The 15,899-nt window shown below is 35.4% G+C and overlaps 1 protein-coding gene across 1 annotated transcript; it reads left to right on the plus strand.

Moving 5' to 3' along the window:
* Window positions 1-9,060: 9,060 nt before the first annotated feature.
* On the plus strand, window positions 9,061-12,334 carry LOC127097914 (reticulon-like protein B11). Its single transcript, XM_051036400.1, is given in 7 exon segments — window positions 9,061-9,362; window positions 9,550-9,730; window positions 10,513-10,654; window positions 10,765-10,834; window positions 10,932-11,036; window positions 11,039-11,101; window positions 11,887-12,334. Coding segments are annotated over 7 exon segments (621 nt in total). The 5' UTR covers window positions 9,061-9,310; the 3' UTR covers window positions 11,895-12,334.
* Window positions 12,335-15,899: the final 3,565 nt, after the last annotated feature.

Below are 15,899 nucleotides of genomic sequence, written 5' to 3' on the forward strand. Positions count from 1 at the left end.
GCAAGCGTTTGTTTGGGATTCAAAATGTGAAGAAGGTTTCCAAGAGTTAAAGAGAAGGTTGACTACTGCTCCTATTCTGATATTACCGAGTTCGTCGGAACTATTTGAGGTTTACTGTGATGCTTCATTGTTGGGTTTAGGTGGTGTGTTGATGTAGAATAAGCAGGTTATAGCTTATGCTTCGAGACAGCTGAGGGTTCATGAGAGGAACTATCCGACACATGATTTAGAGTTGGCAGCTGTGGTATTTGTTCTGAAGTTGTGGAGGCATTATTTGTATGGATCAAGATTTGAAGTTTTCAGTGACCATAAAAGTTTGAAGTATTTGTTTGATCAGAAAGAGCTGAATATGAGACAGAGGAGATGGTTAGAATTTCTAAAGGATTATGACTTTGGTTTGAATTACCATCCGGGTAAAGCAAACGTGGTGGCTGATGCATTGAGTCGGAAATCATTGCATATGTCTATGTTAATGGTTAAGGAATTGGATTTAATTGAGCAGTTTAGAGACTTGAGTTTGGTGTGTGAGAGTACTCACAATAGTGTTAAACTGGGAATGTTGAGATTAACAAGTGGTATTCTGGATGAGATCAGAGAAGGTCAGAAATCTGATATGCTTTTGGTTGATAAGTTGACTTTGGTGAACTCAGGTCAGGGTGGTGAATTCCGAGTTGATGAGAATGATGTTTTGAGATTTGGTGACCGGGTGTGTATTCCGGATGTTGCCGAGCTTAAGAAGAGTATTCTTGAAGAAGGACATCGTAGTGGCTTGAGTATTCATCCTGGAGCTACAAAGATGTATCATGATTTGAAGAAGTTATTTTGGTGGCCGGGAATGAAAAGAGAAATTGCGAGTTTTGTTTATTCCTGTTTGACTTGTCAGAAGTCAAAGATTGAGCATCAGAAGCCGTCTGGGCTAATGCAACCGTTGGCTATTCCAGAGTGGAAGTGGGATAGTATCAGTATGGATTTTGTTTCTGGTTTGCCGAGGACAAGTAAGAATTTTGAGGCTATTTGGGTGATTGTTGATAGATTGACGAAGTCGGCTCATTTCATTCCGATCAGAATGGATTATCCGTTAGAGAGGCTAGCCGAGTTGTATATTGAGAAGATTGTAAGTTTGCATGGTATTCCGTCGAGTATTGTTTCGAACAGAGATCCTAGATTTACATCGAAATTTTGGGAAGGTTTGCAGAGGGCTTTGGGAACTAAGCTGAGATTGAGTTCTGCATATCATCCGCAGACTGATGGTCAGACTGAGAGGACGATTCAGTCACTGGAGGACCTTTTGAGGGCTTGTGTTTTGGAAAAGGGAGGTGCTTGGGATTGTTATTTACCTTTGATTGAGTTTACCTACAACAATAGTTTTCATTCGAGCATTGGTATGGCACCGTTTGAAGCTTTGTATGGTAGGAGATGTCGGACACCTTTATGTTGGTATGAGTCCAGTGAGAGTGCTGTGGTTGGACCGGAGATTGTTCAACAAACTACAGAAAAGATTAGAATGATTCAGGAGAAGATGAGAATTGCTCAGAGTCGTCAGAAGAGTTATCATGATAAGAGAAGGAAGTCACTTGAGTTCCAAGAGGGAGATCATGTGTTTCTTCGTGTTACTCCGATAACTGGTGTTGGTCGAGCTTTGAAGTCAAAGAAGTTGACTCCTCGATTTATTGGTCCTTATCAGATTTTGGAGAGGATAGGAGAGGTAGCCTATCGTATCGCTTTGCCGCCGTCGCTTGCGAATTTGCATGATGTTTTTCATGTGTCTCAGTTGAGGAGGTACATTCATGATCCGTCGCATGTAGTCCAAGTAGATGATGTACAGGTGAGAGATAACCTGACTGTTGAAACATCACCTATGAGGATCGAGGATCGAGAGATGAAGCAGTTGCGGGGTAAAGAGATTGCCTTGGTGAAGGTAGCTTGGGGAGGACCAGCAGGTGGCAATGTGACTTGGGAACTGGAGAGCCAGATGAAGGAGGCTTATCCGGAGTTGTTCGATTGAGGTATGTTTTCGAGGACGAAAACTCTTTTAGTGGGGGAGAGTTGTAACACCCCAATTAAACTAAGCTAATTAATTAATTTAAATTAATATTTTATTTATTAATTTAATTGAATAATTGGAAGTTTGGATTATTATTATTTTATTATTTATTGGAATAATATATAAGTTGGAATTTAGAAAAATCCCATTTTTGATAAAAAGGTTATTTTTCACGTGAAAAGGGGAAAAGAGGCAGAAAGGGCAAAAAGTCAGAGAACGAAGGTTGAAGGAAGGAGAAGCTTGGAGCTCGGAAGCTGCCGGATTAACTCAGGTAAGGGGGGTTTATCATCGGTTAAAGGGTATTATATGATAATATGTACTGGGTAGTGATAACCATTGGTTGTATCTCTGATTTGATTGATGCATGATGAATGAAATTGGATGAATGAAATTGGATGATAATGGAAAAGAATTCGTAGGAATTAGAAGAGATAATGTTAGGGTTGGTGAAGATGAATAGGATATGATTCGTGTAGATGATATGGACGATTATTTTGTGTAATTTGGACTGTGGAAGGTTGGATCGGATAGGATCTCGTAGCAGAGAGAACCCATAGCAGATCTGGAAGACTGTATTCTGGTCATACGCGTATGGCACTAGGCAATACGCGTATGGGTTGGCTTGGAAATGGGGGTTTTGGCGCTGGTACGCGCCATACGCATGTGATACGCGTAATCCCTGGAGTGGTACGCGTATGGGGTATGCCTTACGCGTATGAGTGGAAAAGATGAAGTTTTTGAACGTGAAAACGTCTCTGTTGGTACGCGTATGAGGATGTGGTACGCATAGCATACGCGTATGAGTGTGGGCGGTACGCGTATGGGATGGGCGAGAGAATGCGCCATACGCGTATGGGCATAGGCGATACGCGTATGGGCAGACTTGTGGTTTTTCTGAACTGTTGTTGTGCAGGTTTTGGTTGTGTAGGCTGAGTGATGTACTTAGGTGAGGTGTGATGTTGTAGGGATCATTTCCCGTTGTTTTGAGTAGTATAGGTATTAGTGGAGTGAGCTAATACTGTGGTTGAGTATGTGGCATGATATGATATGCTTTGGTGATAAAACGTGTTAACGATGTGTGTTGATATGCATGATGCTGTGATTGTATCAGTTATGGATGCATTTGTGAATAGACTGTTTTGTGGCTAGAGTGTGAACATGTGTCTATTCTGAATTCGTTGTTGATTGTTTGCATGCTAGGTGAGTAGCGTGCATTTCATGGCCCATTTGGGGTGGTAGCTAATTCCCATGGTGAGGAATTAGTGAGTTTAGTGATTATTGGACTGTTGTTGATTGTTTGCATGCTAGGTGAGTAGCGTGCATTTCATGGCCCATTTGGGGTGGTAGCTAATTCCCATGGTGAGGAATTAGTGAGTGAGTCACTATGTCTCAAATGAGTGGGACTAGTGAGCTTGGTAGCCGTGCCTGGATTTGGACGGTGAGGTTGAACTATATGTTCACAAATAGTCGGTACCGCATGCATAGAGTCTCATTGCATAATAAATGTATGGCATATAATATGAATGGATGTATTCCAGTATTATATGTGTGTTGTGTGTTGTGTTGTTGATGTTGAGTATGGTTGAGATTATATATATATGCTATATGTTATTGTTGAATATGATGTTTGAACGGATACTGCCGTTGCTGAGTGTGTAGTCTGGTTAGGGTGAATTAATGTGTTAATTACTTAGCATTACATGTTGTTCTATAATGCTTGTTATATTGATTGAGGAACTCACCCTTACACCTATTTTTCAGGTAACGAGAAATGAGTTGAGTAGAAGCTAATGCTTGGAGTCTAGAGTAGTTCTTACGGGTCATGCTCTGATAGATGTAACATCGGGAGGGAATGTTTTAATTAATTTGATATTGTTTGTTGATTGATTTACATGTATTGTGTTACATGTTTTACATTGAGTTGAATTTTATTCCGCTGCGAATTATGCAAAGAATCCTATTTTGATTAAATAAATGAGCATGACAGGATATTTTAATGAGTTTGTGAGATGATTGTGTGACACCCTTCGGGGCATAATTACTCTGATGAATATATGGTTATTTTAATTATAATAATTTGGGGGTATTTAGAAGGGTGTTACACCAAGCACCTAAAAATAATGTACTAAAGAGATGCCTTTACATCATAGACGATAAAAAAGCTCATTCGGATCTACAATCACCTATCTCTTAAAAAGATTATCAATTGTAAGAATCATATCTCTAAATAATTGTCAAAAAAAAAAAAAAACTATAACCTTAGAGGGAGCTCAAATGTACTAAATAAGAGGCATAACTCAACCCACCTCAAGAGAAAGATTATGTGGGTGCAAGGTCAGACTTAACAAAAAATTATACGCCTTTTTGACAGAGTATACAAGTCATCCTTCACATGAGTCTGACTTCAAATATCCTCCAAAAGAGAGTAAGAAAATCCATATATGATCGATACTAGATTATTTAGAAGCTCAAACTTTAGTAAAAAACATCATCCATCTAAGGTTTCATACCCATGCCATATAGGAAAAAAGTATGTCAAAAAAGTATGCAAAAAAATACGTCGAAAAAGACGGGAGCTTTCTAGGAGTCATCCCAAAAAAAGACATGCATGCCATTTTTCACCTTCCTTAATAGACCCTTTGCAAACTAGTCGAAACTAGCATCAGGGTTAACACTAAGGAGGGATACCCCCTTCCATCAAGTTGAAATGAATCTAAAACCTTCTAGTCTGTCTCTAACCAAAGAACAAACAACACCGAGTCCATATCTAACAATAAAAATTTCAAGCTAAAAACCATCACCATGAAAAATATGAAATTGATCTTTTTTAAAAGTAAAAAAAAAAATTCAAAAATACGAGACTAAAAAGAATATTAAATCATAATCATTACATTCAACATACATAACTCAAACAAAATATGCAAAAAAAATTTCTCTATGTAGATTTTATTCATACAAAATGTGTGAAAAACTATTAATTTACTCTATACTGAGCATTTTTCAATGACGAATAGTAAAAACAAAAACAATTTGTATTTTAAAAAAATATTAAACTGTACGGTAAAAAAAGTCCAATTATTTATTATTCTAGATTTTTTGTTTGAGAGAAAATAATTTTAAGTTTTTTTATTAAATTTTAAAATTGAAAAAACTTTAATTTTTTAAATACTTTTTATTAAAAAAAATAGTTTTTGAATATTTGATAGTTTTAGAGGGGTGGATGTTACATATTTTGATTCGAGTTATGAAATAATATTCCTTAGAATCATATTCTCAGTATTATTATTTCTGTGAATATATTTTTTTTCTATGAATATATTTTTTATCTATGTGTTAGGCCAAAAACTATATATTTTTTGGAACATTTACGAATTTTATTTAATTTAATTTTTTTAAAAATAACAATAAAATAATTGTTGCGAGGCTATATGCATGTCCTTCTTATGGTATGGTAGTGGATATATTTTTAGAAAATTCCCAAGTGAATGGATGAAAGTGTGCTCAGTCAAGAATTAGGGTGGCCTCAATATTATCTCGCTTGAGGAATGAAACAAAGCTAAATTAATAAAACTGGAACCTTAATGGTAAAAGTGACCGTTTATGGATCAAATGAATCCATTGCTACTTCACAAAAGGCGATGATATCATGATTTTACCTGTTATAAGTTATTGTTCATGGATCCTCAAAGTCATTCTAAAACAGAGGCAGACGGTAACTCAATCAGAAGTGCCACCAGAAAGACAACAATCACAAATATTTAAATATTCAAAATGGGAGGGAAAATGATATAGAAATCAACCAAAATGATCAAGTTGTTAAACAAAATACTTAAGTACCAATATGTTATACAAAAACAACTTAAAGGACGTGTGGTGTAATTTTGCCTATTTTTTCATAAAAAACATGATAAATTATACAGTCGGGGTAGGGGAATCCGTATGGCTGATGGTATTTCCCCGATCTCCGTCATGAGGTGTCATTGGGAAAATTTCCCACTCCATCCCCATCTTGGCGAGAGAAAAGTCCTAGACTATAAAGCCCCAAACAGATCCATATAGAATCTCCGTTAATATATGAAAATTGACATCCCTAGTACCAACCTAAGGCTAAGTCCATTTAACTATAAACCTAGCGATAATAACTAAAAAACACTAAATGTTTAGATAACACCAACTCCTAACCCAAACACCTAAAAATAATGTACTAAAGAGATGCCTTTACATCATAGATGACAGAAAAGCTCATTCAGATCTACAATCACCTATCTCTTAAAAAGATTATCCCTCGTAAGGATCATATCTCTAAATAATTGTAAAAAAAAAACTATAACCTTAGAGGGAGCTCAAATATACTAAATAAGAGGCATAACTCAACCCACCTCAAGAGAAAGATTATGTGGGTGCAAGGTCAGGCTTAACAAAAAATTATACGCATTTTTGATAGAGTACAAGTCATCCTTCACATGAGCCTGACTTCAAATATCCTCCAAAAGAGAGCAAGAAAATCCATATATGATCGAGACTAGATTATCTAGAAGCTCAAACTTTAGTAAAAAACATCATCCATCTAAGGTTTCATACCCATGCCATATTCACCCACTGATCCAAAACTTTTAACTTTCTAGTACGTCGAGACAAAATCAAATAGTCTAGAAAAAAGTATGTCGAAAAAGATGGGAGCTTTCTAGGGGTCATCCCAAAAAAAGACATGCATGCCATTTTCACCTTCCTCAATAGACCCTTTACAAACTAGTCGTAACTAGCATCAGGGTCAACACTAAGGAGGGATACCCCCTTCCATCAAGTGGAAATGAATCTAAAACCTTCTGGTCTGCCTCTAACCAAAGAACAAACAACACCGAGTCCATATCTAACAAAAAAAAATTCAAGCTAAAAGCTATCACCATGAAAAATATGAAATTGGTCTTTTTAAAAATAATAAAAAAAAGAAATTGAAAACTACGAGACTAAAAAGAATATTAAATCATAATCATTACATTCAACATACATAACTCAAACAAAGTATGCAAAAAAATTTTCTCTATATAGATTTTATTCATACAAAATGTGTGAAAAAAAATACTAATTTACTTTATACTGAGCATTTCTCAATGATGAATAGTAAAAAAAAAACAATTTGTATTTTTAAAAAATATTAATCTGAACGGTAAAAAAAGTCCAATTATTTATTATTCTAGATTTTTTGTTTGAGAGAAAATGCTGAAATTTTAAATTTTTTTATTAAATTTTAAAATTGGAAAAACTTTAATTTTTTAAATACTTTTTATTAAAATAATAGTTTTTGAATATTTGGTAGTTTTAGAGGGGTGGATGTTACATATTTTGGTTCGAGTTATGAAATAATATTCTTTAGAATCATATTCTCATTATTATTATTTCTATGAATATATTTTTATCTATGTGTTAGGCCAAAAATTATATATTTTTTGGAACATTTATAAATTTTATTTAATTTAAAAATTTTAAAAATAAAAATAAAATAATTGTTGCGAGGCTATATGCATGTCCTTCTTATGGTATGGTAGTGAATACATTTCTAGAAAATTCCCAAGTGCATGGATGAAAGTGTGCTCAGTCAAAAATTAGGGTGACCTCAATATTATCTCGTTTGAGGAATAAAACAAAGCTAAATTGATAAAACTGGAACCTTAATGGTAAAAGTGACCGTTTATGGATCAAATGAATCCATTGCTACTTCACAAAAGGTGATGATATCATGCTTTTACCTGTTATAAGTAATTGTTCATGGATCCTCAAAGTCATTCTAAAACAGAGGCAGACGGTAACTCAGCCAAAATTGTAATAACTTCATGCACCAACCATATTTCTAAATGAGGAATATGTATAATGGCTTGAAGGAGTAGCAACAAGAGGTATTATAGCGTAAGCTATGGTATGACAATGCTACTAGACCCAAACCTTTGTTCACTCTTTGGATGACTTGTCATGAAATACTAGCTACTGAGGACAAGTTGTATCAGTTTGAAATGTTGGTTAATGACAAATGTTGTTTTTGCAGGAATAAGAAAACTCTTGAACACTTAATGTTTTCTTGTCCAATCTTAAGGAATATTTGGGAATACGTTTTGAGATGGCTCTAGAGCAGTCATAAACTAGGTGTCTGGATCGAAGAGTTAAGGTGGATAGTGGACAATTGCAAAAGAAATGGTTGGAGAGCTAACATACTTAAATGTGCTATAGTTGAAACTGTGTATAAAGTTTAAAATTTTAGGAATCAAAATTGGTTTGGAAATAAAATGAATAGCGATAATATTGGTCCAAAAATCATTGATAACATTGTTTATAGGATTGTTATAGGTGCTTGACCGAACCCAATCTTAGACACCACATTGGTAGATTATTGATGTCTTATGCATCTTGGTTATGGTAGTTTCCTGGTTGGGTTGATTTATTGGATCTCCTTGTTTTGTAATGTTTTGAATATTGAATAAACACTTTTATTTATCTAAAAAAATTTGTAAATAAGTGGGGAGTTGAATTTTATTTACACTGGATTCCCACTCTCTAAACATACAAATACATATGATAAAAAATATGTGCAATTATTTTTGAAAATAAAAATAGACAAGAACAATTTTTAAAATTTTGAAACAAATTGAAATCCTTGCATATTCTGTATTACATTCTCGTAAATATACTTTCAATTCTTAAAACAAACACACGCTATAGATTTCATGCAAATCACACCATTCAACATGACACAAATTTACTTGAACCCTACCATCCATATACTCCCTACTCACACATTTTGAATCACACAATTGTTTTTTTTTCAATTAACTTGGGTGATACAATCAAGTAATTAATTTTTCCACATATTTACGAGGTAAATATATAAAATAAAGAAAAAACAAATTTCATTTTTCTGCATTTTCAAGTAAGTATACAAAAAAAATCAAAAATTAAATTTGTTTACTTAAAAGGTTACAAAGGTATAATTGTGAGGTTATTTTCAAGATGCGGGGTGGGATATAGGGGTGCGGGTCTAATTTACTCCGGCGTGGGTTACAGAAACGGGCCTGGAAAGCCCAGCCCGTGAATAAGCAGGGTCGTAACGCATGTCGTTTTTTCTCTTTCCTCTTGTAAGCAGAAACAGCGAATAGTAGATGATGACAAAAACCGATAGAAGAAATAGCCACCGTAACCGTAACTCTAACCGCAGTTTCTTCTAATATCTGGTTGTTACTCGCAACTCTGCACCACCACAAAATTCCCCCAATCGCCATGGTGGAACCTAAACGGATCTCCGTTTATCACGCTCTCGGCGCCGGCTTAGGTTCTTTCCTTCTCTCTCTCTTTCCGATTTCGTTCAATCTGATATGGATCCTTTACTTCTGTTACTTACTGTTATCAATTGATCTTGTTTATGATTCGATTAGTTTATATGCTATGAAAATGAAACGGATGATTTCTATCTAGAAATGAAAATCGGAGTTGATTATTTTTGATTTGATTTGCATTAGTTGCTGATGTGCTGCTATGGAAGAATTGGCGTGGAGGAGTTGCGGTGCTGAGTTCGGCAACCACATTGTGGTATCTGTTTGAGCGAGCCGGTTATAACTTCTTGTCGTTTGTGGCTAATGTGATATTGCTTCTAGTTGTGATTCTGTTTTTATGGGCTAAAGCTGCTAATCTTCTTAATAGGTGTTTTACTTCTTCAGGATCATTTTGCATTTTCAATGAGATTCTTGTTGCGAATTTTGATTGCTTAAATTTGCTTGTTTTTGAGTTTAAGAGGAATCTTGATTTGAGGCGAAAATTTAGTGCATAGAGATGCTTTGTTAAGTGTTCTAAGCAAGGTTGTCAAGATCGGGAGGGGACAGTAAAATCGTAAAATCGTAAAACATAAGATCGTAACTAAGATCGGAAGATCCTACCCAATTATTTTTGTAAGATCGATAGGGGTAGCAAAAGATAGTAAAACATAAAATTGTAAGATATTACTATATCAAAAAATTGTACTATATATTTGAAGTTTCTTTACATGATATTTTGGTAGGCAAGTGTATTAGTGGGAAAATGGCCTCCGCTGAAGCGTAGTTGTTGCGCCTTGGCATCTTGTCAACCTTCTCGGCTTGTAATGGTGGTGGCCGCAAAACGGCGAGTGTGGCCGAAAAACGACTGATCGTGGCCGGAACTAGCCAAGATCACACAAAATCAATGGTTTTACAAATTTTTCTCAATTTGGCTACAACATGCGATTATACTTAAGATCGGGATCGTTGGGGGTGAGTGAGATCGCAAAATTGTAAGATTTTAAGATCTAGATTGAGATCTTGACAACCATGGTTCTAAGAATGATCCATGTGGAATAACTATGAGGATGTTGAGTCTCTAGCGAAATTTTAATTTGTTTGACAGAGAGAGAGATTTTAGATCGGTTACAATACTTTCTATGATTGAAAGTGTTTTTACTTTTATGTCAGACCGCTCCCTCCTCTGCCTGATCTGGAGATCTCGGAGGAAACTATTGGGAAGTTTGCTGATGCACTTCAAATTTGGATAAATCGGGCTTTGTCTGTTGCACATGATATAGCAATTGAGAGGAATTTGTTGCTTTGTCTACAGGTACTGGGCTATATTTTCTGCTTGTCTTTGTTTATAATGAGTTCGATGAATTTGAGCGGTGCAATTTTTTTTTTACATTGACACTTGTTTGTGTGAACTTGGTGAATCAGGTTGTTGGTGTATTGTTGACGATATCTTATCTTGGTAGTCTGTTTAACTTTCTGACTTTGATCTATATATGTAAGTTCTATGCTTCTATAGCTCATACATGCTATATATATTTTTTGAAATTCTCTCGGAAAGTTTGGTTTTAATATTTCTCTAATGATCTCGTCAGGTGTTCTTCTTAGCTTGTCTCTTCCCGTGTTGTATGACAAGTACCAAGATCGATGCGATGAGAAGATACACATTGTACATGGGGTTGTTCACCCACATTATCGAAAGGTTCACAGCATTATTTTGAGCATTATTCCAAATCGTGCAAAAAAAGAAAAGAAGGTGCAGTAGGTATGCAGTAAGAGCCTGCTATTTCTTTACATTTGTGTTTGATGCACATAGTTGCTCAAAAGCATCTCCTGATTCCTTACTTATACACCAGTTTGTCTATTAGTTTTTCAAAAACAATGTCCATAGATGTACCATCTAGATAGGTATTTGTGTATTAGTACTCTCATAGGACCGTGTTTTCACCTGACATCTTTCTATTTAAGACCTAGTTTACCGTTGAAACTGAATATAAAATAACATTTGATGTTCTATGTTAGCTTGTGACAAGTTAGCATGGAAGTTATCTTTTGTGAAACTGAAGTAACTAGTTATTAGCAATCAGAGTTTTAAGAAGCTAAGAGCTGCAGAAAGGGTGTGTTAATGGGATCTGAAACATAGACACAGAAACTGACACAACTCCAGTAGTAATTTGAAAAATGAATAAATTGAATGTAATCACATGTGTCGCCGTCGGATACTCACACATGTCAGACACAGACATATGTCGGACACCGGGGACACCCTCGTTCAACGGTGTCTGTTCCATAGAGTTTAATGGACTATAAATGATGTGCATATGAACCTCTACTTTGATTATTCTGGTAGTTATATGATTGTCCAATTTCCAGTTACCTCTAATGATACCAAATGCAACAGATGTTTTATATATACTCAGTTTTTGTATAATTTTTCCATTAATGATTTGATTTGAGTTTATAAGCAAAATTGTATTCACATTCTTAAAAAAAGCTTCTACAGTTGTCTCCATTGAAGTTGTGTCATTTCTTCCATTTGGAATCGTGCAGATGGTTAATTGAAGTCTAGTTAGGAGCGTACAGAATCTACAGATGGATGCTTAACAAAAAGTACTTGATTAGAGTGATATGCTAATTCTTCAGGAGCCAGATTGAAGAAGAGCTTTGATTTAGATGATTTTTCTGTTGTGATTTTTCAGTGTACCCTATTGGAAGATGCTTTATATGAATTTTGATAAATAGGTATGTACCCTTGTTGAGCTTCACTTTGAATTAGATTACCAGAGGGGGAAAAAGGGAGGAAGTGAGAACTTGCGCATCAGTTTGATTTTTTAGGATGGTAACATCACATGGTTTATGACTACAAATAGATTTTGGATGAGTTTGTTTTATGATGTATTCCTGAAAGTGTTTAATCAGTAATTACCACGGTGTGTACTGCAAAACTTTTAACTTTTAAAAATAAGCGAAATAAAAAATATATTGCCACCTTAGGTTACTTTGTGCTTGCTTCTAATATAATTGTAATTGATAATATAGGGTCTGTTTAGTTTTTGTTTTAATTCTTTAACTTACTTTCTTGTTTTCAGTTTTAATTCCAAAAAGGTCACCTTATTTTTATTTTCTTTACAAATCTTTGAAATAAAAAAGGTGAAAACAATGTGAAACCACCGTTCAGGTTCCCACTCTTAGTAATAAACAATATATGATGTTTTTTTTTCTGTTGACTCCACCATTCGGTTCAGGTTTCCAACTAAATTCATAAAAAGGTTCGTAAAGAGGAAAAAAAACTTATAGCACGAACCACCTATACGTTGGTCTATGATGGGAATCAATCAGTAAGACTATTAATGCATTTTTTTTGTATACATGAGCAAAAACAATTTCCAAGTCTAGTTCATATTGTACGGGACCTCCATGTGTTAAAGAAAATCTTGGGACCTCCACGTGTTAAAGAAAATCTTGGATTTTAGTGTTTATCCCATGTTGGATATGTCAATTTAGACTTCCTAAACTTGTGGTGGTTGTTAGATATAGTTATGGTTGGTTATAGGTATTTACAAGTTGGAAATGTCAATTTAGACTTCCCAAACTTGTGGTGGTGGTTAGATATAATTATAATTGTTATAGGTATTTATTACATATCATGTTTGTCATGTGTAGGATAGAAAACACACATTGAATAGCATTGAAGGCTTGAAGTATATATCAAAGTATGAGCTAAGCACCATTTATTCAAATACCTAAGCACCATTTATTCAAATATATGCGGATTGACCGGAGATGCATTTTCAGATGTTTCTCTTTCATATCTCTCGTCAGACTTTTCTCTCGTTCTCCTTCTTCATTTTCTCAAAAGTTCTAAAAAAACACTTGACATCTCCTTCTCTCAACCATTGAAGTATCTCATCCTTTCATTGAAGCATTAAGTGAAACTCTTTCTCCTCCTTTTCAGTATCTTATAACAATCAAGCTGCTCTTTTTCATCGATCAATTTCATTTGGTAATTTTTTTTTTTTTTTTATGTTTTGACTTGTAATTAGTTTTTGTAGGAAGTTGTTTAAGGTACATTAGATAGTAGTGTAAACGAAATCGATAAGTTAGTAGAATATGAAGTGAACTTTTTTGGTACTGTTAGGGCATAAATGGTATAAGCAATTACTGAGACATTTGCAGGTGTGTCATGAGATGCATCATCAGATTTGGTTTGCATTTTTTCGGTGATGCATATCCGAATTGGACCCGGGCAAAAAAATGAGTGATTTTGTGAAATTGTCAGGACATGTTGTTCATATCTGTCTATGTTTTCAGTGCAAATTTAATGGCTGAAAAACAACACTTGTCGGATTAGGTTCGGGTGTGTGTCTCAAACTACGACGTGAGAGGGTCGCAATGAGGACCACGGGGCCATGAGTTGCTGATAACTCGTTTGATGGTGCATCTACTTCGTATCCCCAAGGTTCTCACCCATCTGATTCTCGTAACCGACTATCTCAGGCTTCACAGGCAGCAGAACCTGAAGTTCCTAGAGCCCTTGTTGATCTTGAAGCCCCTGAAGCCCGGGAGGAAGCCGCTGCTGATCCAGATGCTCTATTAGAGAGTTACTCATGAGGCCCATTTGACACCTCCTTACTTCATCTTTATGCAGTCGATGCTGCGAAGCATGCTTGACATGAAGAGGTATATTTCTTTTCTTTTGCAATACATATATTGTCGACTAATTAAATTCATACTGATTGTTATATTTTCTTTTTGGAGCTGCCACAACCTACTACTGCTTGGTTTATTGATGTTATCCGTTATTCTAGGCTTGCCGATTTATACTCTCCGGCTTACATGACCATAAACCACGACATGCTGACGACTTTTGCTGAGAGGTGACATTCAGAGATGTCATATTTTCACCTACCTATAGGTGAGATGACTATCACCTTGGATGATTTCTCACCTTGTTACTAATATTTCATAATTCATTTGTTACACTTGTTATTAATATTGTATCCGAACCATTTGCAGGGATGAATCATCTCCCACTTCCCTCACATTACCGAATGAGAAGCTGCGCCTGGCTACAATGAGGATTGTCCACGTTCAACCACTTTTGTTATGTACAAGGGGAATGGTGTAGCCAAGCCATTCAGAGTCTCTCTTGACCGCAGGGTACCATATGACGTTTGCTTATGCCCATACAAGGGTCACCGCCATATACGCTAGTTTGATGTCATTTCCTTATACTCCAGATGACTGACATGTGGGTCATTTCTTATGTATCCCTATCCGCCCGAGGGAGTGAAGTGTCATTTTGGCTATTCATAGATTATTCTAAGACCTCTCCATGAGTTTTCTCCTTTCGGTGTCCGACGCAGAGATCTACATGCAATACTGGATGATTTTGAAAGTCACCTGATACGAGAGGAGTATCACAGGAAGCTAGCTCTTGTACACTTGGTTGTTGTTAAGGACTACACGACATGGTTCTATAGAGTGTCACACCCTATCATAACACCAGACGGTCTTGGAAGACCACATAGGTCAGCTAACTAAGAGGTACTTGAGGTTCAAGATGAGCAAGTTGAGAGCATGACGAAGGTCTGTCGGTGTATTATGGAGATGGATAGAGGAACCATAAAGGCAAGACTCTTTCAGGATGATAGTCCCCAGTTGGCCCTCATGGAGCGCATGGTTGTCGAGTTACGAAATGTCGTATAATGCAGGCAAATAAAGAGGTAGGGGATTAAACATACCCAATCGTTAGTTTATGTTTGGGTGTATTACTTTTTAGTATTTTCGGACAAATGTTATGTATGGTCTTGGATTTTTAGATTAATGTATGACTTTTTTTTTCCATTTAATTTTAATATAACTTCATTTTACTTTGATTTTACTTTAATATAAGTTGTGCTAAAAAAGGTATGATGTTAGGACAACAGTGATGTTTTGAAATGATCCAGAGGATTATTTAGAGATGCATATTATTGATACATCCAAATAGTATACAGAGATGCATCTTCAGACTATAATTTTTTTTAAAAATGGGGTGAAACTCAGAGAAAAGAAAAGATTGACGTGATTTTGGATGCGTCTGGAGATGCATAAATAGCAATTTTGGTTTTTCAATGGTGTTGTATGCATATGTAAGGGTTAAATGAGTAATTCCCAAAACTTATGGTACAAACCACCTATACTTTGGTCCATGATGGATCAATCAATAAGACTATCAATGCAATTTTTTTGTATACATGACCGAAGTCAAACAATCTCCAAGTCTAGTTCATATTCAAATTTGTGGTGGTTGTTAAATATAGTTATAGTTGATTAGACGTATTTACAAGTTGGATATGTCAATTTAGACTTCCCAAACTTGTGGTGGTGGTTAGATATAGTTATAATTGATTATGTATATTTATTACATATCATGTTTCTCATGTGTATGATAGAAAACACATATTTAATAGCCTTGAAGGCTTGATTGTATTTATCAAAATATGAAATGAATACAAGAGAAATGCAAGTGAAATATGTACTTGGTCTATACACCTTACAAACTAATAACAAAAATAACT

The sequence above is a fragment of the Lathyrus oleraceus genome, chromosome 6 (assembly GCF_024323335.1).
Source record: "Lathyrus oleraceus cultivar Zhongwan6 chromosome 6, CAAS_Psat_ZW6_1.0, whole genome shotgun sequence".
NCBI lineage: Eukaryota > Viridiplantae > Streptophyta > Magnoliopsida > Fabales > Fabaceae > Lathyrus > Lathyrus oleraceus.